Source organism: Schistocerca gregaria, chromosome 8 (genome assembly GCF_023897955.1).
Source record: "Schistocerca gregaria isolate iqSchGreg1 chromosome 8, iqSchGreg1.2, whole genome shotgun sequence".
NCBI lineage: Eukaryota > Metazoa > Arthropoda > Insecta > Orthoptera > Acrididae > Schistocerca > Schistocerca gregaria.
The window spans coordinates 393,736,158-393,760,643 of NC_064927.1; the positions used below are offsets into that span (position 1 = coordinate 393,736,158).

General features: G+C 41.7%; 1 protein-coding gene across 2 annotated transcripts in view; it reads left to right on the top strand.

Moving 5' to 3' along the window:
- LOC126283929 (Meckel syndrome type 1 protein) overlaps positions 1–24,486 on the top strand; it is a 135,594-nt gene that overhangs the window by 42,572 nt on the left and 68,536 nt on the right. For both annotated transcript variants that reach the window (XM_049982312.1, XM_049982314.1), the window contains exons 2-3: positions 8,086–8,371; positions 19,891–20,102. In XM_049982312.1, the coding sequence (XP_049838269.1) occupies positions 8,086–8,371; positions 19,891–20,102 (498 nt within the window). The remainder of the gene's footprint in view (positions 1–8,085; positions 8,372–19,890; positions 20,103–24,486) is intronic.

Below are 24,486 nucleotides of genomic sequence, written 5' to 3' on the forward strand. Positions count from 1 at the left end.
TCTTATTCCACAGCTCCCATTTAATGTCTGCATGTACGAAAACAAACACCCATGCACCATACATGTTCTCTGACTTACTCCCTACTTAATATTATTCTGTCATGATCATCTCTTCGTGTACTACACAAGGAATGTAAATGCAATTTGCCTAAAAACTATGAAGACCTTACATTACCCAATTAAAGGAAGTATGTCAGGACCTCCCACATCCCGGGGGGGAAAAAAAAAAAAAAAAAAAAAAAAAAAAACCTCATTAACACACAACTATAAACAACTTAATTACTTAAAAACGTTGGATATGATTTCCTTCTTTAAAAAGGAGTAAAACTTCATTTTTAATAACAGGTCTTTTCAGTTTTGTTGTTTCATTTAAGATAAAGTGGGCTAAACAGTTTTAGTCTACTTTGTTTATCTCTGCCTTATTTACATCACATAAGATACCAGAAATTGTCCTTTAATGACCAGTCTTTCTCTATAGCAGGGTATCAGTTTGTGTCACGTAAACTTACTTATGGTTTATTTATTTATTTAACACTGAAGATGGAGTGGTTAATGCATTGCCTTCAAGCCAATATACTTGAGAGTTTCTTATTTACTTCTTGTATATGTGTACAGTTACCTTTTACTCCTTTTCAAATTATTATTACCTGAAGAGTTGCTTGTCAGGTATATACCATTCACTGGACTTACACTCCTTCTAAGGGCAAACACTGTGTCAAACCTCAATACCACTATCGATGTGGGTGTACCCTTTCTTTCCTTAAGCAAAAATATGATTCAGGTCATTTCCTCAGTTGATTCACCTGACCATTCCTTCTATGGGTCTGTCTAAACTTATCTCTCTCCTACCTGCATTAAATGGTTCAGGTCGTTCCTCCTACAGATTCACCTGACCAAGGTATAGGCCATTCCTCTTACCCTTTTCATCTCTTATAACTTATCCACTATTTGGGTATGCCCCATGTTGACTTCATCAGTAAACATAGTTACTAGCCCCGTTTTACTCTCTTTTCTCACTGTAAATCATAAGTTTCTCCCATACTTGCTTTATGTTGACATTACCTGATTGCTCTTTGTCTAAATATCTTAACTTCTCACTTCTAATTTCTTCATTTTCTTACTCTTGTTTATAATATATATAACATCAGTATGTACACATACTTCTCATGCATTTGTATTTTGTGTCTACTTACTGATACATGTAGCTTATCCATTTCTTTCTTACAATTACTCGATTTAGACAATACAAAAGATTTTATTCCAGGTATTTCTTGTGAATACACTAGGATAATGTTAGCACTTCGGCTCCTGTTATTAAGATTTTTCCTCATGGACCTACTCCTTGTTGAATATTGTCTTGCCTTCCATCTCCTGCCTGGACTCTTTTCCCTCACAATGTGTAGCGTGACTAAGATGTGTTGCATAACTCTAAAAAAAATCCTGTTAGTCTGTTGTTGTCATCATACGTGAAATACCTATCAGTCCAATCCTATTGTTGTAGGTTGTAAATTCTGATATATAGATTGTAAGAAGAAGAGATCCTATGATAGGAACATTGTATATGGATAAAGGGAAGATAGATTTGGTATTCCTAATGGAAGAGTAAGAAAAGGAAATAGAGAGACAGGTATGTTAGGATTGAACAAGAAGACAACCCCATAGTTGGACTCCCTGAGCACCCCCACACCAGGGACACCATCTGCTAAGGTACTTCACCGTGATGTCAGAGGAAGATGATGTTCAGCATTCCCTACAGAACAGACATGCCATGGCTTTACCATCACGGACACCCCAAAAACTGATCCAAACAAATCTCTATGAAATGTAATTGAACAGGAAAGTATATTCATGTAAGTCATCATCAGTGTTCATTCTAATTTCTGTGGTTTGTCAGTTCGTTGATCAGTACTTGATAGAGGTAATATCACTACTGATGATTAATCTCCCCTAATAAATTTCAAATACAAACCCAACCATTCTTTTCTTCTTTCTTTATGCTTAAAAATGTATAAAACCAATAACTTCGTATTCTAAATTCCAGAATAATTTGCTTACTATATTCATACCTTATGCAAAGATCTGGAGATGTGAGTTGAAGTATTTGTGTGCAAGTGTCATAGTGCTATAACCTTCTCCACTTTCTATTGTTATTATTATAATTATAATAATAGAGCTAAAATAATTCTTATTCTTAGCTTTTTGTGTACTACATGTACATTGGACATCTTCAAAATTTTCCTTGAAATGCTAATTTATAGTTAAGTTTATTAACAAAGCTCACGGCTGTCGTCATACATGTACCGGTGCAATTGTTATTGAATGAACACCAGATGTAACATTTACAGGTGTTGGGCTCATATTTCTGGAGTAAGTGGTAGTAGAAAGTATAATAGTAATAAAAGATAATAGAATAGTAAAAGAAGATAGAAATTGTCCCCAAGAAAACTAAGATGGAAATACGGAAACAATTTAAATCGGACAGCTGGTGGTCGTCAATCCTCCAAATTCACAAAGGTCACGAACTCTTCCGTCCGTTCTTGGTAGAACAACATTGTAATAAATGAAAAGCACTTGTTTGTCTTTGTTCTACAGAACAGTTAACACAATACAAGTAATACCATAGAACAAAAGCAAAAAAGCACTTTTGTTCTACAGTACAGTTAACACAATAAGACTAATACAGTAGAACAATAGCGAACAAGCGCTTCTCATTTTCCAAGTCAGTTTCTGTTGAATTTGGCCATGTAAATATTTTAACAAGGCCTCTCCTATAAAGGTTTTATTCATAATTTCTAATCCTGTTTACGTATGTAGTAATTCATTAAGGATTACTCAAAACTCCAGCACTAGCTGTGGCGAGGTAACAAGCGTCGTAGAACAGTATGTTTTACACAGTTGTCCTTATTCTTTCTTCACACATTCACAAGGATTAGTTTGTGGACTGTACATGGATATAGTTATGTGTTTTACCTCTTTCCAACCCAAGAATTCCTTAAAATTATGGCTAATAAATTGTGGGCTATTATCATTTAATAGACTTGGTAGGTCACCCACATTTTGAAAATACTCTTGCAAACAATGCATTACGGTATTGGTATTTGCTTGTTTAATGGTATATAGTTTAACATATTTTGACCAACATTCCTTAGCACCTTCCTTAAAAGGGGTGTTAGTATTAAGTGATTCTACATTCTCTTGTACAGTAGAATTTACTAACTTGTGCAGTCTTTCTTCCAAATTAGATTACATTTCAAGTGTGTTAACTATTTTTCTAAATTCTTTGCTTTGTACTAAAACAGTTACATGCTTGATTGCCTCTGATATGTGCTTTTTAACCTGGTTGAACACTCTAATGGCAAATTGACCTACTTTGTTAATTTCACCATAATTATTTCAATAGCTCTTCTACTTCCTCTTGAACTTAATCATATTGGTTATTGGTTTCATCCTTCAACTCTTGAGAAACTGGGTCAACATACTTGCAGTGTTAGTTAATTTGGCTTCCATTTCCTGTTTGACATGTTCTTTTATCTCTAATTTTAGTTCTTCTTTTGCATTTTCTACCATGACAGACAATTAGTTACTTTTAGACTTGACTTTGTTAGATGGTTTCTTAATATTAGAATCTACTTTGTCACATAATTTCTTCCTGGTGTCGAAAAGTTTCTTATTTTTTAATCCACTTTATCAGACAATTTCTTAATATTAGAATTCATTTTGTCAGACATTTGTTGTAATAAACCTTTAAACCATTATGGAGTCCCTGAAGTCATTTTTCTAGTAATGATTGGAATCCAATGGAAATATCCTCTAGTATGTACCCTCTGTTACTGTGAGAAACGGCTACTGCACAGTTTTCTTAAACGTGATAACAGTGAAACACTGTGTCCCTATCCAGAAGTAGTTTCAAAGTACATTTCTGTATTTTCTGAAAGCTCATCCTTACCAATGAACTGCTCTTATCTCTTTCATAGCTAATGCAACCGTGTGTATGTGGCACTGTACTGATCATTTGCACCACATAATGCAGCCAGTGTGTCAAACACTGCAATGGGGGACTGCGCTGTGTTGTACAGTAGCCCTTTGCAGTGTTGCTCAGCTACTACCGCGACCCCACAGATGTTGGGATTCAAAATCTTCTCTGAACTCACTGAAAAATTCTTCTTCTCCAAACCCACTAAGAAATTACTCCATCATAGTTAAAACATTCTTTTATTCATGTGCCAATTTTTTTTTACTTGATGCATGAATTTAACTGAAACTGTTCTAATACTTGTACCACAATTGTGTAAGTATGGTTTCTCTTCAGATTTCATGAATTGTTCTAATATTTCCTTTCACTTTCTTCTTTATGGATTATTACTGAGTTTATGTCAATTCATTTATAGTGTCTCCTTTTGTTTAATCCTTATTTCTTTTAGCAACCCATAATTTATCACTTATTGAATTTCGAGATTTTATATATTCATAGTCCTTTATTGTCATCCTTTTGCTCTACTGCTCTATGCCCTATACACTGGGAGCCAAAAGTGTTTATCTTGTTCATTTATGGTTTAGGTAGATGCTGGCTCGCTCCTTGTAGTTGAAGCTGAGTCATAACACTTCTTGAGAGCTGCCACACAATGTAGCATCTGACATATTTCCTTTGTCGTTGAATCCGGTCACTGTAATTGATTCTCTTGAAGTAGAAGTCGTGCTAATCAGTGCCTTGGAAATCCAAAGTGTAGCTGGGGAAAGAATTAACTTCATCATGTTTTGCAGCTGTTATTGGAGCAAAAGAGGATAATGTACTCATATAATGAATTAGTGTAGAACCTAACTTTGATATAAGATACCCCTAAAAGGCTCAAAATGACAATCAAGATTACAATATATTTCATTTGTCACGAAACCATCTTGTCTTTTGTTTTCATTCTTGGAGAGTGTGGTTGCTCTTTGATGTTCAAACCACTGCCAAGTCACAATTCCAAAATGTAAAAGGCCCTGATCACAGCAGGTGAAGCTGTTTATTTGTCATCACGCTTTGCCATTTCCTCATATTCCACACCCTCCATTTAATGTGTGCACATATGAAAACAAATACCCACACACTGTATATGTTCTGCAACTTAATCCCTACTTAATATTATTCTGTCATAATCATCTTCCCTTGTACTACACAATGAGTGTGAAATGTCATTTGCCTAAATGGCATTTAATACTTCAAAACCACTTGAGAACTGTGGGCATTCAGTGAGCAATACATTGAAACTTCCTGGCAGATTAAAACTGTGTGCCAGGCCGAGACTCGAACTCAGGACCTTCGCCTTTCGCGGGCAAGTGCTCTACCAACTGAGCTACCCGAGCACGACTCACGCCCCATCCTCCCAGCTTTACTTCTGCCCGTACCTCGTCTCCTACCTTCCAAACTTTACAGGCGCTCTTCTGCGAATCTTGCAGAACTAGCACTCCTGAAAGAAAGGATATTGCGAAGCCATGGCTTAGCCACAGCCGGGGGGATATTTCCAGAATGAGATTTTCACTCTACAGCGGAGTGTGCACTGATAAGAAACTTCTGGGCAGCTGTGAGGACGGGGCGTGAGTCGTGCTTGGGTAGCTCAGTTGGTAGAGCACATGCCCGCGAAAGGCAAAGGTCCCGAGTTTGAGTCTCAGCCCAGCACACAGTTTTAATCTGCCAGGAAGTTTCATATCAGCGCACACTCCGCTGCAGAGTGAAAATCTCATTCTGAGCAATACATTGATGCTTGTTGGGAATAACTAGAGGAGTCAGGAAAATAAATAAATGTATCAGGTACTGAATACATAATTATGATTTTATTAAAATTAAATGGTGGTGGGCAGAACATGTAGCCAGATGGTAAATGGAACAGGAAAGTTCTTTGTTGGTTTTCAAGGGATAAAAAAAGGCAAAGAAGACAACCTAATTGAGTGTTAGTAGATGACACTGGAAGACACTTGAGAGCAATATGTATGCATATAGCTGAAATAATCTGTGGAGAAGTATAGAGAAAGCGTTTATCCAGTAGTGGATACCAAGTGGCTGATTATGATAGTGACTGAAGTAAGCACAAACCAATGTGGCTGTATATCCATCCTGTAATTAAATAGCATACGATTGCTATATCACAGACAATCAAAATGTTTAAAATTTCACAATGACTAAATTTGTTTTTGTTGTTTTTATCAAACCTTTTTTCTTTTGCTGTTATAGGTTTGATGCATTTGAATGTCAAAGTAGCATCCCTTAGTAGCCATCTGAAAAAAAAAATCTAAATTTTAATGTCCATAATACTGTGGTTATGTGAGAGCAAATATGCTGGTCCTATGACAGTATTATTTTGTCTCGAATGTTTGCATACAAAATTGCCTTTCTGTCCAGCAGTTATTAATTAGGAAAATCATTCCAAAACTAAAAGAGGATAACCAGACAAAGTGTGAGCCCCGGCCTCCTGAATCTGAAGCCATTGTCTTAAACAAATGCAACTCATTCAGTGTTATCTAATTTACAATTTTTGTATCTTTGTAACATACTTGGAACTTCATATTTCAAATATATATGCACTCCTGGAAATGGAAAAAAGAACACATTGACACCGGTGTGTCAGACCCACCATACTTGCTCCGGACACTGCGATAGGGCTGTACAAGCAATGATCACACGCACGGCACAGCGGACACACCAGGAACCGCGGTGTTGGCCGTCGAATGGCGCTAGCTGCGCAGCATTTGTGCACCGCCGCCGTCAGTGTCAGCCAGTTTGCCGTGGCATACGGAGCTCCATCGCAGTCTTTAACACTGGTAGCATGCCGCGACAGCGTGGACGTGAACCGTATGTGCAGTTGATGGACTTTGAGCGAGGGCGTATAGTGGGCATGCGGGAGGCCGGGTGGACGTACCGCCGAATTGCTCAACACGTGGGGCGTGAGGTCTCCACAGTACATCGATGTTGTCGCCAGTGGTCGGCGGAAGGTGCACGTGCCTGTCGACCTGGGACCGGACCGCAGCGACGCACGGATGCACGCCAAGACCGTAGGATCCTACGCAGTGCCGTAGGGGACCGCAACGCCACTTCCCAGCAAATTAGGGACACTGTTGCTCCTGGGGTATCGGTGAGGACCATTCGCAACCATCTCCATGAAGCTGGGCTACAGTCCCGCACACCGTTAGGCCGTCTTCCGCTCACGCCCCAACATCGTGCAGCCTGCCTCCAGTGGTGTCGCGACAGGCGTGAATGGAGGGACGAATGGAGACGTGTCGTCTTCAGCGATGAGGGTCGCTTCTGCCTTGGTGCCAATGATGGTTGTATGCGTGTTTGGCGCCGTGCAGGTGAGCGCCACAATCAGGACTGCATACGACCGAGGCACACAGGGCCAACACCCGGCATCATGGTGTGGGGAGCGATCTCCTACACTGGCCGTACACCTCTGGTGATCATCGAGGGGACACTGAATAGTGCACGGCCTAGACCGGCAAGGGAACTTGCTGTTCCAACAGGACAATGCACGTCCGCATGTATCCCGTGCCACCCAACGTGCTCTAGAAGGTGTAAGTCAACTACCCTGGCCAGCAAGATCTCCGGATCTGTCCCCCATTGAGCATGTTTGGGACTGGATGAAGCGTCGTCTCACGCGGTCTGCACGTCCAGCACGAACGCTGGTCCAACTGAGGCGCCAGGTGGAAATGGCATGGCAAGCCGTTCCACAGGACTACATCCAGCATCTCTACAATCGTCTCCATGGGAGAATAGCAACCTGCATTGCTGCGAAAGGTGGATATACACTGTACTAGTGCCGACATTGTGCATGCTCTGTTGCCTGTGTCTATGTGCCTGTGGCTCAGTCAGTGTGATCATGTGATGTATCTGACCCCAGGAATGTGTCAGTAAAGTTTCCCCTTCCTGGGACAATGAATTCATGGTGTTCTTCAGGAGTGTATATATAAAAGCCTTACAGTGTCGGTGTATATTATAATGTGACAGACATGTTCTAGTTGGCATGTTTTTCCTTATTTATTACTATTCTGAGTTCTCTAAGTAATCTTTAATTATTGTGAATTACATATCATTTAACTGTTTTCTAATTGCAGAGTACGTTTCCAGCTACCAAAAACAAGAAACATACCTATTCCACAGTTTACACCAAGAGAAAATGACAAACAACGCACTAATGCAAATGATAATACACCAGAATATGAAGAACATACATTTAGTTGGCAAGAGAAAGTATTTAGCAAGTCTGAAGTCGAATTTTATCGCCACAGTGGTAACTGCAGGACACCACTTCAAGAGCAGTACCATCAGGAAGTTTCAGAGTGGTCTGATGATACAGGGCATCTGTTTACATATATTGATGCAGATGGCTTCAATGAAGAGGTAACTTGTTTCAGTGACAGTCTTGTCGAATTGTGGTAATTCAAATGATTTGAAAGGTGAAGATAAAATTATCATTGGTTTGAGAAGAAGCTTTGAATGGTATACAGCATATAAACAAACAGCTGAGCACTGTAATCCAAAGTGCTTCATCCTCCCCATGTTCTCATGTGCAACCTTTTTTGAATTTGTGCTTCTTCCAAGAACACACACACACACACACACACCACACACACACACACACACACACACACACACACACACACACACACACGAGAGAGAGAGAGAGAGAGAGAGAGAGAGAGAGAGAGAGAGAGAGAGAGAGAGAGAGAGATATATACATGGTTATAAGGTTATATTCTGCTAATATAGTGGCAGGCTGGGGGTACTGATTGTCTTGGACAGAGTGAGTATAGTGCAAACTTTGAAAACAGCTGGAAAGACATAGTGAGAGGGAGGGACAACTTGTTAATAGAATGAAATTTTCACTCTGAAGCGGAGCGTGTGCTGATACGAAACTTACTGGCAGATTAAAACTGTGTGCCGGATCGAGACTCGAACTCGGGACCTTTGCCTCTCGCGGGCAAGTGCTCCACCAGCTGAACTACCCAAGCACGACTCGCGGCCTGTCTTCACAGCTTTACTTCTGCCAGTACCTCATCTCCTACCTTCCGAACTTTAAAGTTGTTGAGTAGCTCAGTTGGTAGAGCACTTGCCCGCGAAAAGCAAAGGTCCTCAGTTCGAGCCTTGGTCCGGCACACAGTTTTAATCTGCCAGTAAGTTTCAACTTGTTAATAGATAAAGACTGTGAATGGTTTGATAGACTTGTTTGACCAAGTAACTGCATGTTACACATGAGAACATGTGGATGAGGGAGCATTTTGGATTTTTTCTGCTTCACCATCATAAACACCATCATAAATAAATTATTTTAGTTCTTACTTTATTTTAGTTGGTATGGAACATTTATTTCACAATAAAGTTTGTTATTGTTTCAGACTGGTAGGTGATTTGAAGCTTTGTTTTATGCAATCTTACCTTTAAAATCAAAGCTGAAGAACACATCAGGTTTCATTCTGAATAAGGTTTTAGGATACCTTTTGAGTTCTCAAAACCTGTACAATTTCCATGAACCTACATCTACAGCTATACTCTGCAAACCTATGTGAAGTGAAGTGCATGGTAGTTGTACCAGTTGTTAGGATTTCTTCCCATTCCATTTACATATCGAGTGCAGGATGAATGACTGTTTGAATGCCTCTGTGTGTGCTGTAAGTATTCTAATCATATCCTCACAATTCCTATGTGAGCAATTTGTAGGCAGTTGTAGTATATTCCCAGAGTCATCATTTACAGCCGGTTCTTGAAACTTTGTTAGTAGACTGTTTTGGAATAGTGTACATTTGTCTTCAAGAGTCTACCAGTTCAATTTCTTCAGTGTCTCTGCAGCACTCTCCCTTGGACCAGACAATTTGACAGTTCTATAACCATTCATGCTGCCCTTCTCTGCATACATTCAGTATCCTCTGTTGCACTTCCCCAGTGTTCTACCAATAAACTGAAGCCTACCACCTGCTTTACCACGACTGAGCCTGTGTGATCATTTCATTTCGTATCCACAAAAAATGCTACATATCGGTGTTTCTGTGAGCTGGCCGATTCCACCAGCGACTCATTGATATTATAATCATATAATACTGTGTTTTTCATTTTGTGAAGTACACAGATATAAATTTTTGAACATTTAAAGCAAGTTTCCAGTCTTTTCACCACTTTGAAATCTTATCAAGATCTGACTGAATATTTCTTTCAGAAAGTACATAATTATAGACAACTGCATCATCTGCAAGAAGTCTCAGGTCACTATCAATATTGTCTGCAAAGTCATTAACACATGAACAGAAAGGGTCCCAACACATTTCTTTGGGGCGCATCTGAAGTTACTTGTACATCTGACAATGACTCTCCATCCAAGATAACATGCTGTACCATCCCTATCAAAAGGTCAATACAGTCGCAAATTTCATTTGATAACCCAAATGATCTTGCTTTTGATAATAAGCTTTGATTCATAAACTATAAATGAGCTAAATACTAATTTAATGATCCTCACAAAGTGTCTACAAAGAAAAAAATAATGATGACCTCTCACCAAGTAGAGCCACTTATTAGGTATATAAACACATTCAACATTGTTGATGAGATTTTGAATGATGATGATGATATAAGAATTTGGTTGTGAACCTGATGCTGAAGTTAGTTTATTGAAGTGATCAGGGAAGAAACTGAAGCTGATAATAATTAAACTAATACTAATAATAGAAAATCCAGAATGGAAGGCAATATACATAGGATAGACCACTACTCAACAAATAGAAGAGATATTGAACTGTCTCAAGCACATAAAAATAGCAGAAAATGCCTGGTTACCAGAATTAATCTTTCACTGCACTGCAGAGTCTACACTGTTTCAAAACTTCATGGCAGATTAAAACTATGCGCTGCACCAGAACTCAAGCCTGAAACCTTGCCATTCATGGGAAACACTCTTAAGAACTTTGCTATCCAAGCATGATTCACTACTGGCCCTTACAACTTCAATTCTTTTAGTACCTCTTTCCTATTTTACAAACCTTACAGAAGCATTCCTCCACACATCGGTACCTTCCAGGAGTGCTAGTCCAGCAAGGTATTCATAAAAGGTTTGGAAAGTAGGGGAGATACACTGGCAGAAGTGAAGTTGTGTGTGTGTGTGTGTGTGTGTGTGTGTGTGTGTGTGTGTGTGTGTGTGTGTGTGTGTGTGTGAGAGAGAGAGAGAGAGAGAGAGATATCTTGTGAGACTTAACTGCTAAGGTCGTCAGTCTCTAAGCTTACACACTACTTAACCTAAATTATCCTAAGGACACACACACACCCCCATGCCCGAGGGAGGGCTCGAACCTCCACTGGGACCAGCTGAACAGTCCATGACTGCAGCGCCTTAGACTGCTCTGCTAATCCCGCGTGGCTGTCATGCATGGATAGCTAAGCAGGTAAGAGTGTTGCCCATGAATGGTTCCAGGTTCAAATACCAGTCTGACACAGTTTTAGGCTGCTGGGGAGTTCTCCTAATTTTCACACAATATCCTTCATCAGAACCAGAACACTCTCTCTCTCTCTATCTCTCTCTCTCTCTCTCTCTCTCTCTCTCTCTCTCTCTCTCTCTCTCTCTCTCTCTCTCTCTCTCTCTCTCGCTCTCTCCCGCTCTCTCCCGCTCTCTCCCGCTCTCTCCCGCTCTCTCCCGCTCTCTCCCGCTCTCTCCCGCTCTCTCCCGCTCTCTCCCGCTCTCTCCCGCTCTCTCCCGCTCTCTCCCGCTCTCTCCCGCTCTCTCCCGCTCTCTCCCGCTCTCTCCCGCTCTCTCTCCCGCTCTCTCTCCCGCTCTCTCTCCCGCTCTCTCTCCCGCTCTCTCTCCCGCTCTCTCTCCCGCTCTCTCTCCCGCTCTCTCTCCCGCTCTCTCTCCCGCTCTCTCCCGCTCTCTCCCGCTCTCTCCCGCTCTCTCCCGCTCTCTCCCGCTCTCTCCCGCTCTCTCCCGCTCTCTCCCGCTCTCTCCCGCTCTCTCCCGCTCTCTCCCGCTCTCTCCCGCTCTCTCCCGCTCTCTCCCGCTCTCTCCCGCTCTCTCCCGCTCTCTCCCGCTCTCTCCCGCTCTCTCCCGCTCTCTCCCGCTCTCTCCCGCTCTCTCCCGCTCTCTCCCGCTCTCTCCCGCTCTCTCCCGCTCTCTCCCGCTCTCTCCCGCTCTCTCCCGCTCTCTCCCGCTCTCTCCCGCTCTCTCCCGCTCTCTCCCGCTCTCTCCCGCTCTCTCCCGCTCTCTCCCGCTCTCTCCCGCTCTCTCCCGCTCTCTCCCGCTCTCTCCCGCTCTCTCCCGCTCTCTCCCGCTCTCTCCCGCTCTCTCCCGCTCTCTCCCGCTCTCTCCCGCTCTCTCCCGCTCTCTCCCGCTCTCTCCCGCTCTCTCCCGCTCTCTCCCGCTCTCTCCCGCTCTCTCCCGCTCTCGCCCGCTCTCTCCCGCTCTCGCCCGCTCTCTCCCGCTCTCTCCCGCTCTCGCCCGCTCTCTCCCGCTCTCGCCCGCTCTCGCCCGCTCTCGCCCGCTCTCGCCCGCTCTCGCCCGCTCTCGCCCGCTCTCGCCCGCTCTCGCCCGCTCTCGCCCGCTCTCGCCCGCTCTCGCCCGCTCTCGCCCGCTCTCGCCCGCTCTCGCCCGCTCTCGCCCGCTCTCGCCCGCTCTCGCCCACTCTCTCTGTCTCTCTATCATTCCAAATTGATGAGCCCTTGATGTTGGAGACTGTGTCCTACTAAATGATCAAGTTATGCCTCAAATTTCTTTTCTCTCCAATTCTGTTCAGTACCTTGTCATTAGTTACATGATCTACACTCTTAAACTTATGCATTCTTCTGTAGCACCACATTTCAAAAGCTTCTATTCGCTTATTGTCTAAACTGTTTACTGTCCACATTTCACTGCCATACAAGGCTACACTCCAGAGAAATACCTACAGATTTCCATTAGGTGTTAACAAATTTCCCTTTTTCAGAAGTGTCTTTTATGCTACAGCCAGTCTACATTTTATATCCTCTCTACTTCTGCCATCATCAGTTATCTTGCTATCCAAATAGCAAAACTCTACTACTTTTAATGCCTCCTTTCCTAACCTAATTCCATCAATGTTGCCTGCTTTAATTCAACTACATTCCATTACATTTGTTTTACTTTTGTTATGATCATCTTATATTCTCCTTTCAAGAAACAGTCAATTCTGTTCATCTGCTCTTCAAAGTCCTTTGCTGTCTCTGACAGACTTACAGTGTCATTGGAAAAACTCGGTTTTTATTTCTTCTTCCTGAACTTTAGTTCATTCTCCAATCTTATTTGTTGTTAGACCTACTACTGCATTACCTCTATTTGAGTTTTTATTTGTAGCTTTAAACGCACCTGACCAGAAGTCCTGTTCATCCTGCCACCAAACTTCACTAATCCACATTACATCAAACTTCAGCTGATCCGTTTCCCTTTTTAAATTTTCTAACCTGTGTACCCAATTAAGGGATCTAACACTCCATACTCCAATTTGCAGTATACCAGTTTTATTTCTTTTCTGATGACATCGTCCCAAGTAATATGTCACCCAGGAGGATGCTATCATCATTTAACCATACAGTAGAGCTGCATGCCCTCGTGAAAAAGTAATGGTTGTATTTTCCCTTGTAGTTTCCCCTTGCTTTTTAGCCATTTACAGTATCAGCTTGGCAAGGCCATGTTGGTTGATGTTACAGGGCCAGATCAGTGAATCATCTTCACTGTTGTTCATGCAACTACTGAAAAGGCTGTTGCTGCTCTTCAGGAATCACACTTGAATGATGTCTCAACAGATACCCCTCCACTGTGCTTCCACCTATTGTAAGCTGTCCATATTGTTGTGGCACACAAGCCACTGTACCATGCAAGGTCCATGGTTCATTGGGGGAGGCGAGTTATCGAGGTTGATCTGTAATTCTTTGCACCTATTCTGTTACTCTTTTTGTTTCAAGTCATGTGGGTCTGTTTGCTATGTGAATAATTCTCAGTAAATGTGAGGCAGAGTAAAGAACTTCTGCATCCTCTGTGAACTCTTATTGTAATTCCATTGGGGCTTGTTGCTACAGTAAAATGGAACAGATGAAGCATATTATCTGTGACTGGCAACTACCTTTTATCATGCCCTCAAACAAGGAACATCCACATTAAAATAGTATTCCTGAAAACTCCAAATTAACAAAATAACCTTGACGTTTTTTCCACAGCTTCTTACAACCCACTTTTGCATGGGTCATATCAATTGGAAAGTCTCAGTTGCAAAACTTAACCAAGAAATCTCCCATCACATCATACTGCAGTTATGTTGCTGATTTATCCTGTCTCATAAAAGACAATGCTAAATGTGACTGCATTTAAACCATATGCTAACTTTACTGCACTTACTACATGACTTTTTAGAGGGATATGATCCAATATCTAATTATCCACTTATCTTAATGGCCACTGGCAAACTGGGGTCACAGGAAAGGGTGACTGCCCAGTGGTAGAGTGTCGTGTACACTACTGTTCTTGATTTTAATGATTACTTTATTGTAAACACTATCTGGATACTCATTCTTGGTCACCAGCTTCTCTGAACTCTGGAGATGAAGATTGCCCATCCACCACACACTTCCATCCTGCAAAGCTTGTAGAATCAATCTCCATCAAAAAATGTCCTACACTTACCTATGCCCTTTCTCAACACCGTTTACTCAATTATGTTCATACTATTTGCATTGCAACATCACCATCACCATGCAGTATGTGAGAGTGATTGCAATCTGCTGCATCTGTGTTCTGTTCTGTTTTTACTGCAGCTGTCAAAGTGTTTCTGCAATGCCACCCGAGGCCTTATGATTCAGCATGGGCAATTCTGTTTATTCTCTGACTTGATACTGTGCCTGCTATATTCACTGATGTTGATAGCTTACTTATTTATGGACTTATTACTCATCTAAAGAGATTTTTCTATTTGTTTGTTAAACTTCTCTCAGCTGTGTTCTCCTAACAAGACATTTATTCCAAATAAAGATATTTTCTATGATTCACAGAATTTATACCTAAGTTGAACATTATACTACACATATAATTAATTTGTTCGGATAGCCCTTACCCCAGCCTTCTGAAACTGGTGGCCCAAGTCGAATTGACTGCGACAGTGTCCAGACTTGATGTGTGATTTCTGGCTGCTTAACCATGAACTGTGGTACCCCAAGTTGAAGCAAGTTTCCATTATGCTGAATCATATACAGATTTCAGGAAGTTTACTTTAGTGTTCAGTCAACTGGATAACCATTTTGCTGCAACTAGCTGCCATGAAAAGCTCAAGGCCGAAGTTAACCACAGAGTCTCTGCCTCACAGGAAGAATGCATATGCCAGCTTTTGACACAAGAAGACATCGGTGACTGGAAGCTCTCACAGTTCCACAAACATTCGAAAGGCAAAGTTGATACCAGCACTATACTATGACAACCTACTACGTACCTTGTGAAGGAGCCACCTAATGTCACAAGTCAAAGCTGTTATACTGTTGCTGGTTGAGATGCCTTTAAACACAGTCGCAGACCTGGCTGATAAAATACAAGATGCCATGACACTCACTTTTATTGGTACAGTGGCAGTGCTGTGCAACAGTGTATAAGCACTGCTGGTTACATGTGCAGCTATGATTCTCTTGCAGAATAGCTCAATGTGTTAATGAAATAAATCAGCAATGACTGAGAAAACTACTGTAACAGGTTACGTAGGTGTTCCTTAACAAACTGCACACTGGACTCGCATTCGGAAGGACGACGGTTCAATCCCATATCCGGCCATCCCGATTTAGGTTTTCTGTGATTTCCCTAAATGGCTCCAGGCAATGCCAAAATGGTTCCTTTGAAAGGGCACGGCCGACTTCCATCCTCATCCTTCCCTACTCCTATGAGACCGATAACCTCGCTGTTTGGTCTCTTTCCCAAAACAACCAACCAACCTTAACAAACTGTTTGACTCCTGGTACAGAACAACAGTCCATTTGTTAGTATCATAGATGTGCACGTCACCTTGCACATGGCCGTTGGATGTAAGAGTCCTGAGAGTCCTGAGAGTCCTGAGAGTCCTGAGAGTCCTGAGAGTCCTGAGAGTCCTGAGAGTCCTGAGAGTCCTGAGAGTCCTGAGAGTCCTGAGAGTCCTGAGAGTCCTGAGAGTCCTGAGAGTCCTGAGAGTCCTGAGAGTCCTGAGAGTCCTGAGAGTCCTGAGAGTCCTGAGAGTCCTGAGAGTCCTGAGAGTCCTGAGAGTCCTGAGAGTCCTGAGAGTCCTGAGAGTCCTGAGAGTCCTGAGAGTCCTGAGAGTCCTGAGAGTCCTGAGAGTCCTGAGAGTCCTGAGTCACAGCACCCGTTTATCAGTGATCAAAGGTCAGGTCAGAAATCCATGGTTGACACTGGACCAGACTTGTGCATATTTCCACATACTTTATTACATGGTAGTCGATCACTGACTTTGGTCTGCTTATCTGTGGCCACAATTCTTCAATATCAATGTATAGTACATAGCAATTTGAATTAGATTTGAGGCTGTGCCATGTCTTCTCATGGTGGCTGACTCCATGGTGGCTGACTCCATGGTGTACTACCACCTGCTGCCAGACATGGTGAACTCTAGAGTTGTTGATAGTGTCACTGGGCTGACTGCTATAGGTTTCTTGCTCAGTGCAGCAGGGCACACTGCCAAGCTTGTCCCAAGTGGCAAGTCATGAGTATGCAGGTCTGATACAATAGTTTCCAACCTTGATGCAGCCTCCTAAAGAGGTATGTCATAGTAGTGTTTACCATATTAAGCCTGCCATGGTCCACGTATCCCGTGTGGACCTAGACAATTGGCTCCTGACCATCTGGTCACTGTGTAGGCAGAGTTCAATTCCATAATCAACAAAGGTATTATTCACCCACTGTATAGCTCATTTTGTCTCCTCTCCATCTTGTGTGTAAGAAGTGTGGTGCACGACACCCATGTGGCTACACAGCTGTTGAGCATTTCACGCCAAACCATTATCTGGTAGCCCTGCTGTGGGCTTACAGTTATCCTGTATGTAGCACAAATGTGTTAAGCGTGCTTCATTGTGTTAAGGCTTTCATTCAAATCCCGGTGGCAGAAGAGGAAATTCCTAAAACAGCTATCATGACTCCATTTGGTTATTTGAGAGTCTTTATATGACATTTGGCCTATGTAACACTCCACAGTCATAGCAAAGGTTCATTGACTCAATACTGCAGTGACTACCATTCTTTCTTGCCTGTCTGGACAACATCCTTGTCTTTTCAGCCACTACAAAAAGGCACCAGCAACACCAAATTGAACAATTAAAGTGCTTAGAGTTGCACAGTGTTTCTGAACACTGCTAAAAATGTATTTGGCCAGTCAAAAATTAAATATCTGGGCCACAATATTTCCTTTTCAGGCACTCTACCATTGCCAGAAAAAGTAGAAGCCATTCTAAAGATTATACAAGCATTATACTGTTAAAGAATTACGCCACTCTTTGGTATATGTAATTTTTACTGTGGTCATTTGTCATGTTTGGCTGAATTACAGCAGCTACTGACAGCAGCACTTGCTTGTCCAAAAATCAAAGGAAATTCTTCAAATTAGTGGACATACATGATGAGCTCTAGTTTTGAAGCAACAAAAGAGTACAGAGCAAATGCCACACTCTTGGCATGCAAGCTCTGTTAGTGGTAGACACAAGGCAGAGTATTATCAGTGCAGCATTGTAAGAATCACATGATGGCACATGACAGCGACTCGCTTTCTGTTCAAATAACTGTCATCATTGTGGCAAAAGTAGAGTGCATATGATCAGTCTATGAGGCAATCAAGTTCTTCGGCCCACAATTAAAAGCAAGAGAGCTCACCATTTTCACAGATCATAAGCCGCTCACCTACACCATTCATGAAAACAACTATTGTTCATCATGTCAATACAGTAATTAGGAATTTATCACCCAGTTCAGTACTAATAGGAAGCACATCTTGGGCATTGAAAGTGTCATAGCAGATTGTTTTTCTTGTGTCAGCAGTGTGTCAAGCACCATAAATTTTGCGAAACTCGCCAAGTCACAACACAAAGACCAGGAACTTCAGAGTCTCTTGAGTGATGCATCATCATCCTTAGAGTTGCAACTAATCGACTTCCTTGTCACAGATGTCAAGTTACATTGAGCTGTTTCAAGTGGAAGTCCTGTGTGCCTACGCCTTGTTATCAGACAATCATTTTGCCTGGTCTTGAAACAGTCTTTTGCCTAGGAGTGTAAAAAAGTCTGTTGCAAATGGGCTCATATGTGCATCCAGTGTCAATGAAAGAAGGTATCCTGCCACATGCATGCACCAGTTGGAGACATACCAACACAATGATTTGTGTACATGCATATTGATGTTTTAGGCCCTCTACCCCCCATCAAATGATAAAAGTTACCTTCTTGCAATGATTGACTGCTTCACTAGCTGGCCAGAAACAGTGCCAATTTACAATATTTCTGCATAAATTCAAGCCTACGTCTTGTTATCAAGTTGGATATCTCATTTTGGTTTCCTGCTGCATGTCACAACAGTCTGTGGCTACCAATTTGAATCCCATCTGTTTGCCCAACTTGCCAAACTCTGTGACAGTGCTCACCACAAAACCATAGGTTATCACCTAGCTGACAAGAAAAAGATAGTATGCTGGCATGGTTCCCTAAGAGCACTAAAGTGTCATGAAATTATTAGGATGACAGTTCTACTGATGATTCTACTTTGTCTTCGAAATGTATACAAACCAGAATTGGATTCCTTATCACTGGAATTAGTGAACAGTGAAGTGCTATGGCTTCCTGGAGAATTGATGGATGCAAATTTCCTGCAGCCTTGTGACCAAGACCAACCAGCACAGAGAGCACACAGCATGTATTCAACCTCACAAAGATTCGAAAGGTGGCACAACACTCAGCTTCATACACATACATTGTGACTTGGATACATGCATGCACATTATGCCTCATACATCTGGTGTTAAGCCGTCACTGCAGCCACTTTACACATGTTTGCACCATGTCTTACAAAGAGGAGTACAAACACAGGACATAACAGTAAATGGCAAACCCTCTACGGTTTCCATCAGTTGAATCAAACCACCATGTATGTTCCCATATGTACTGCTGACTGATGCACTATTGAATCAGCCTCATCACAAGCACAAGCACCACTCAATGCAGACCTGCTTCCACAGAGCACAATAAGATCAGGAGGATGTGTACATTTGTTTGCAGGTTTTTTGGATGATGTTCCACTTACTTGAAGGGGCTGTGGTAACGATCAAGATTGCCATATGCAGCAGTTGCGTTGTGTTGTGCGTTCGTTTTTACCGCAGCTGTCAAAGTGTTTACGTGCCAGCTGTGACAGAGCAGCTATGTTTCAGTGTGGACAATTTTGTTTATTCTCTGACTTGATACTAAGCCTACTACATTCATTGATGTCAGTAGCTTACTTAATTATGGATTCATTACTCTTCTAAAGAAATGTTTTTACTCACATGTAAAACTTCTCTCAACTATGTTTTTCTGACAAGATATTCTCTTTCTGTGTTATTCTGGATAATGATATTTTCCATAATGAGTGGAAGTTATATTTTGTGTATCAGCCAGGCTGAACATTATGATACACATATAGTAAAGCTGTATGGACTGCCCTTACCTTAGTCTTCGAAAATACATATGCTTTTCCTTTGTCATTCCACCGTATATTAAGTTTGTTGGTTGGTCATGTATCACTGAATGGTTTTACATGTAGAGTTTCATTTAATCATTGAACATTATAAATAGTTTCACAATAGCACTAGTATGGGAACAGTGAGGAAGTAACCTTTGTGAGTTGAATGTACAAGTGAATGTTTAAAGTTAAAACATCAGTGACATTTTTCAGGTGAGTGTTACAACTGGACAGCAGAATTGTGCTGCAGGTAATGGCAAACTTGAACTGTTGAAAAAACAGAGTTTTATTCGCCGTAAACCCAAGATTACACAAGGTAATATTGTCAATGACTCTCCTTCTGCAGAGGCAAAAAAACAAAATCATTCCCTGCAGATATGTGAGCAACTTATGTATATCATGGCAGACCTCACTGATATTAGCAGGTGAAGTACATTAATATTTTATTCAATAAATATAATAATTTATGCAATTAACACTACTTTAGTATCTGCTATAACCTACACTATGTGATCAAAAGTATCTGGACACCTGGCTGAAAATGACTTAAAAGTTAATGGTGCCCTCCATTGGTAATGCTGGAATTCAATATGGTGTTGGCCCACCCTTAGCCTTAATGGCAGCTTCCACTCTCACAGGCATATGTTCAATCAGGTGCTGGAAGGTTTCTTGGGGAATGGCAGCCCATTGTTCACGGAGTGCTGCACCGAGGAGAGATATCGATGTCGGTTGGTGATGCCTGGCAGGAAGTCGACATTCCAAAACATCCTAAAGGTGATCTATGGGATTCAGGTCAGGACTCAGTGCAGGCCAGTCCATTATGGGGATGTTATTGTCATATAACCACTCCGCCACAAGCCGTGCATTATGAACAGCTGCTCGATCATGTTGAAAGATGCAATTGCCATCCCTGAATTGCTCTCGAACAGTGGGAAGTAAGAAGGTGCTTAAAGCATCAATGTAGGCCTGTGCTGTGATAGTGTCATGCAAAACAATGAGGGGTGCAAGCCCTCTCCATGAAAAACACGACCACACCATAACACCACTGTCTCCACATTTTAGTGTTCGCACTACACACGCTGACAGATGACATTCACTGGGAATTCGCCATACTCACACCCTGCCATTGGATTTCCACATTGTGTACAGTGGTTCGTCACTCCACACAACATTTTTCCACTGTTCAATCGTCCAATGTTTATGCTCCTTACACCAAGCGAGGCATTGTTTGGCATTATCGGTGTGATGTGTGTCTTATGAGCAGCCACTTGTCCACGAAATCCAAGTTTTCTCGTCTCCCGCTTGCCTGTCATAGTACTCGCAGTGGATCCTAGTGCAGTTTGGAATTCGTGTGTGATGGTGTGGGTACATGTCTGCCTGTTGCACATAATGACCCTCTTCAACAGTCGGCGGTCTCTGTCAGTCAACAGATGAAGTTGGCCTGTACACTTCTTTGCTGTGTGTGTCCCATCACATTTCCACTTCATTATCACATTGGAAACAATGGACCTAGGGATGTTTAGGAGTGCAGAAATCTCACCTGCAGGTGTATGACACACGTTACACCCAAACATCTGACCATGTTTTAAGACCACGAGTTCTGTGGATTGCCCCATTCTGCTCTCTCACGATGTGTAATGACTACTGAGGTCGCTGGTATGGAGTAGCTGGCAGCACAATGCACTTAATGTGAAAAATGTATGTTTTTGGGTGTGTCAAGATACTTTTGATCACATAGTGTATATCAATAAATAAATACTTCACAGCCACAGAATGTATTGGCCATCAAATGTAAATACAACTTAAATCTCTGGACCCTTGTATCCAAAAGAAATTGAAATCCACAAGAAAATAAATGAAGTAGAAGATACTGAGACACAAACTTCTTGAAATTTAGTGTCTATCTCAGGATCTAATCAGTGACCCTTGATAATAATGTGAACAGGTTCAGAGGTTTCCACATGATGTATGCCTCAAAAACACAGGTATCCAGAGAAAATGTTTTTGAGCCCATCACCTGTAGTTGAGCACTGCTGGGAGGGTCGAAGTCCCATGGCAGTAAAGCAGAGTGAGGTAGTGAATTTGGTCACAGTCCAGCAGAGTGGAAAAAAGAGTGCCAAATTCTAAAAACACAAAAACCCCACAACAACTAAGGTTTTACAGAATATCAAAATGTGGTGTTAATTTCAATGGTAAATGCTTTTAATAGTCTTCACAGAGAAACTCTGTCCTGAGAGATTCTAGATGTATGTGAAGTACAACAATGGCAAGACACAATTCAGTACCTCCATTGCACAGAAGCGAAGGTAGTGTTACCAATGAAAGCGTCACGAAAGTGGAGTTACTAAATACAGTTTTCTGAAAATCCTTTGTCAAACAACAAGGAGTAAGTAATCCAGAATTCTAATCGAGAACTGCTGCTAACATGAGTAACATAAAAGTAGATATCCTTGATGTAGCAAAGCAGCTTAAATCACTTAATAAAGGCAAGTCCTCTGTTGCAGATTGTATATCGATTAGATTTCTTTCAGAGTATGCTCCATACTTAACAATCATGTACAACCACGCCCTTTTTGAAATGTCTGTAGCTAAAGATTCAAAAGTTGCACAGGTCACACCCATACTCAAGAAAGGAAGTAGGAGCAATCCAATAAATTATAGTCCCTTATCACTTATGTCAATTTGAAGAAGGATTTTGGAACATATACTGTTTTCAGACATTGTGAATAACCTTGTGGAAAATGATCTGTTGACACACCATCAGCACAGATTTGAAAAATACTGTTCTTGTGAAACATAACTAGCTCTTTATTATCATGAAGTAATTACTGCTATTGACAGGGCATCCAGATTGATTCCATATTTCTGCTGTGTGGTTATAATTAAACTTTCCCTGTTTGAAACGTAAGAATATGGAAACGAATTACTGTATGAGTACCAAACTTGGTAGTGTTAATGTCAAGGATGTGGGGAAGAGAAATAATGCAGAATCAGTTCAATTGAAACACTTTTAATTTGCTGCTATGGTACATCATACCATTACATACTGGTACCATTACTGCCACAAAGAGAGTGGTCAAAAATTCATGACTCAGATTACCCACAGAATCTACCAATCCATGATGTTTTGAATGAAATACCATCAATCCGCTTGAAGTCACGGGAGCCTATATGGGTTAATACACAAGAACATCAACCTGGCATCAGGGAGCAATGGCGGCACTTTTGGAATGATTCTGGAATTAATAAACAAGGTATCCAAGATCCTACTCTGGAATTACCGGGTTTTGACCTAAAGAGATGTACCTGGACTAAATCAGACCATATCAGAAGAGGCCATGCAAGATGCAATGCATATAAGTAAAAGTGAGGTCTATGTGACTCACCCGCCTGTGACTGTAGAGCACCAGAACAGAATGTCTGCCATATTATTGAGGTATGCCCCTTAAGAAGATACACCGGACCTGTCTCTGAGGTTATATATGTGGAACCCTCTGCTTTGGATTGGCTGTGCAATCTAGATATTGAGCCGTAAATATATGATAGAGTTTCTAGTCAGGCTTGCCCAACTTTTAACGTGTTGTTATTTCGTCTCCAGTGTTTGTACTTTATCCTTTTGTGCTATTGCTTGTTTTTTATACATATACTATTTACACATTGTTTTGTTTTATACATTTTGTTTACATATTGTTGTACTTACATAAAATATTGTAACTGTATTGCCATACGCTAAATAAATAAACTGCCACAAAAGGGGCTCAATATGGCGCTCATCAATGTCCAGAAGAGTCTGAAAGTGCAGGATTGCATTACGCACAGTAGAATGAATCATGTCCATAGGTATGCTGGCTACCTCTCTTGATATGCTGCACTTAAGATCAGCACATGTGTGAATGTTCTCCTGGTAAACCCTGTCCTTCAGGTAGCCCTACAACTAGAAATCACAGGGACTGAGATCAGCTGATTGTGCCAGCCAAGCATTTGGAAATGACTGACTGATAATTTGATTATTTCCAAATGTTTCAGAGAAGCAGATGTGTGGTGGGGCCCCATCTTGCATGAAAACTATGGAGTTCAGTGCGTTTCTCTCGTGCAGGGTGGGTATGTCATGCTGTCAAAGCATATGGCAGTAATGCTGGCCAGTCACAGTGCACGTCTTTCGTTCTTGAGTGCCAAACTGTTGAAAAAAGAATGTGTCAGTGATGAACATAGACATGAAGCCACACCATACAGTGACACGTTCACCACACAGAGCAACTTAATGCATAGTGAGTGGGGATGAAGATCCTCACACTCAGCAATTCTGTGTGTTCACCTCACCCATCAGAGAAAAATGAGCTTCAGCGGTCCATAGGATGGTACAGGGCCAGTCCTCGTCAACTTCATTCCCTGTTCGAAAGTGGAGTGGAGTCTACATGCCCTTGTGCATCCTGCGGTGCAAGCTGCTGTGCAACATGGATCTTGTATGGATGCCATTTTTAGAATGGTTCGAAACACCTTCTGTATAGTGGACCACTGGATGTTCAACTGTTATGACACAGCATGCGCACTGCCTGATGATCGGGAGTTGTGTGCATTGTTGTCTGCCATAGCAACAGTGACTCCGTAAACCACCATTGGTGCAACCGGTCATTCTCGAAGTCCAGCTGCAGGATTACTGTTGTTTTGATAATAGACCTTCACCAATAATATTGTGCTCCTTTTGATTTTAATGTGGATTTATTGCAAAGCTCTGTCAATGAACAATTATTGCAGTCAGTAACACTATCATTCAATTTAGTTCCAACTGTGAACTTTGCTACTAGGATA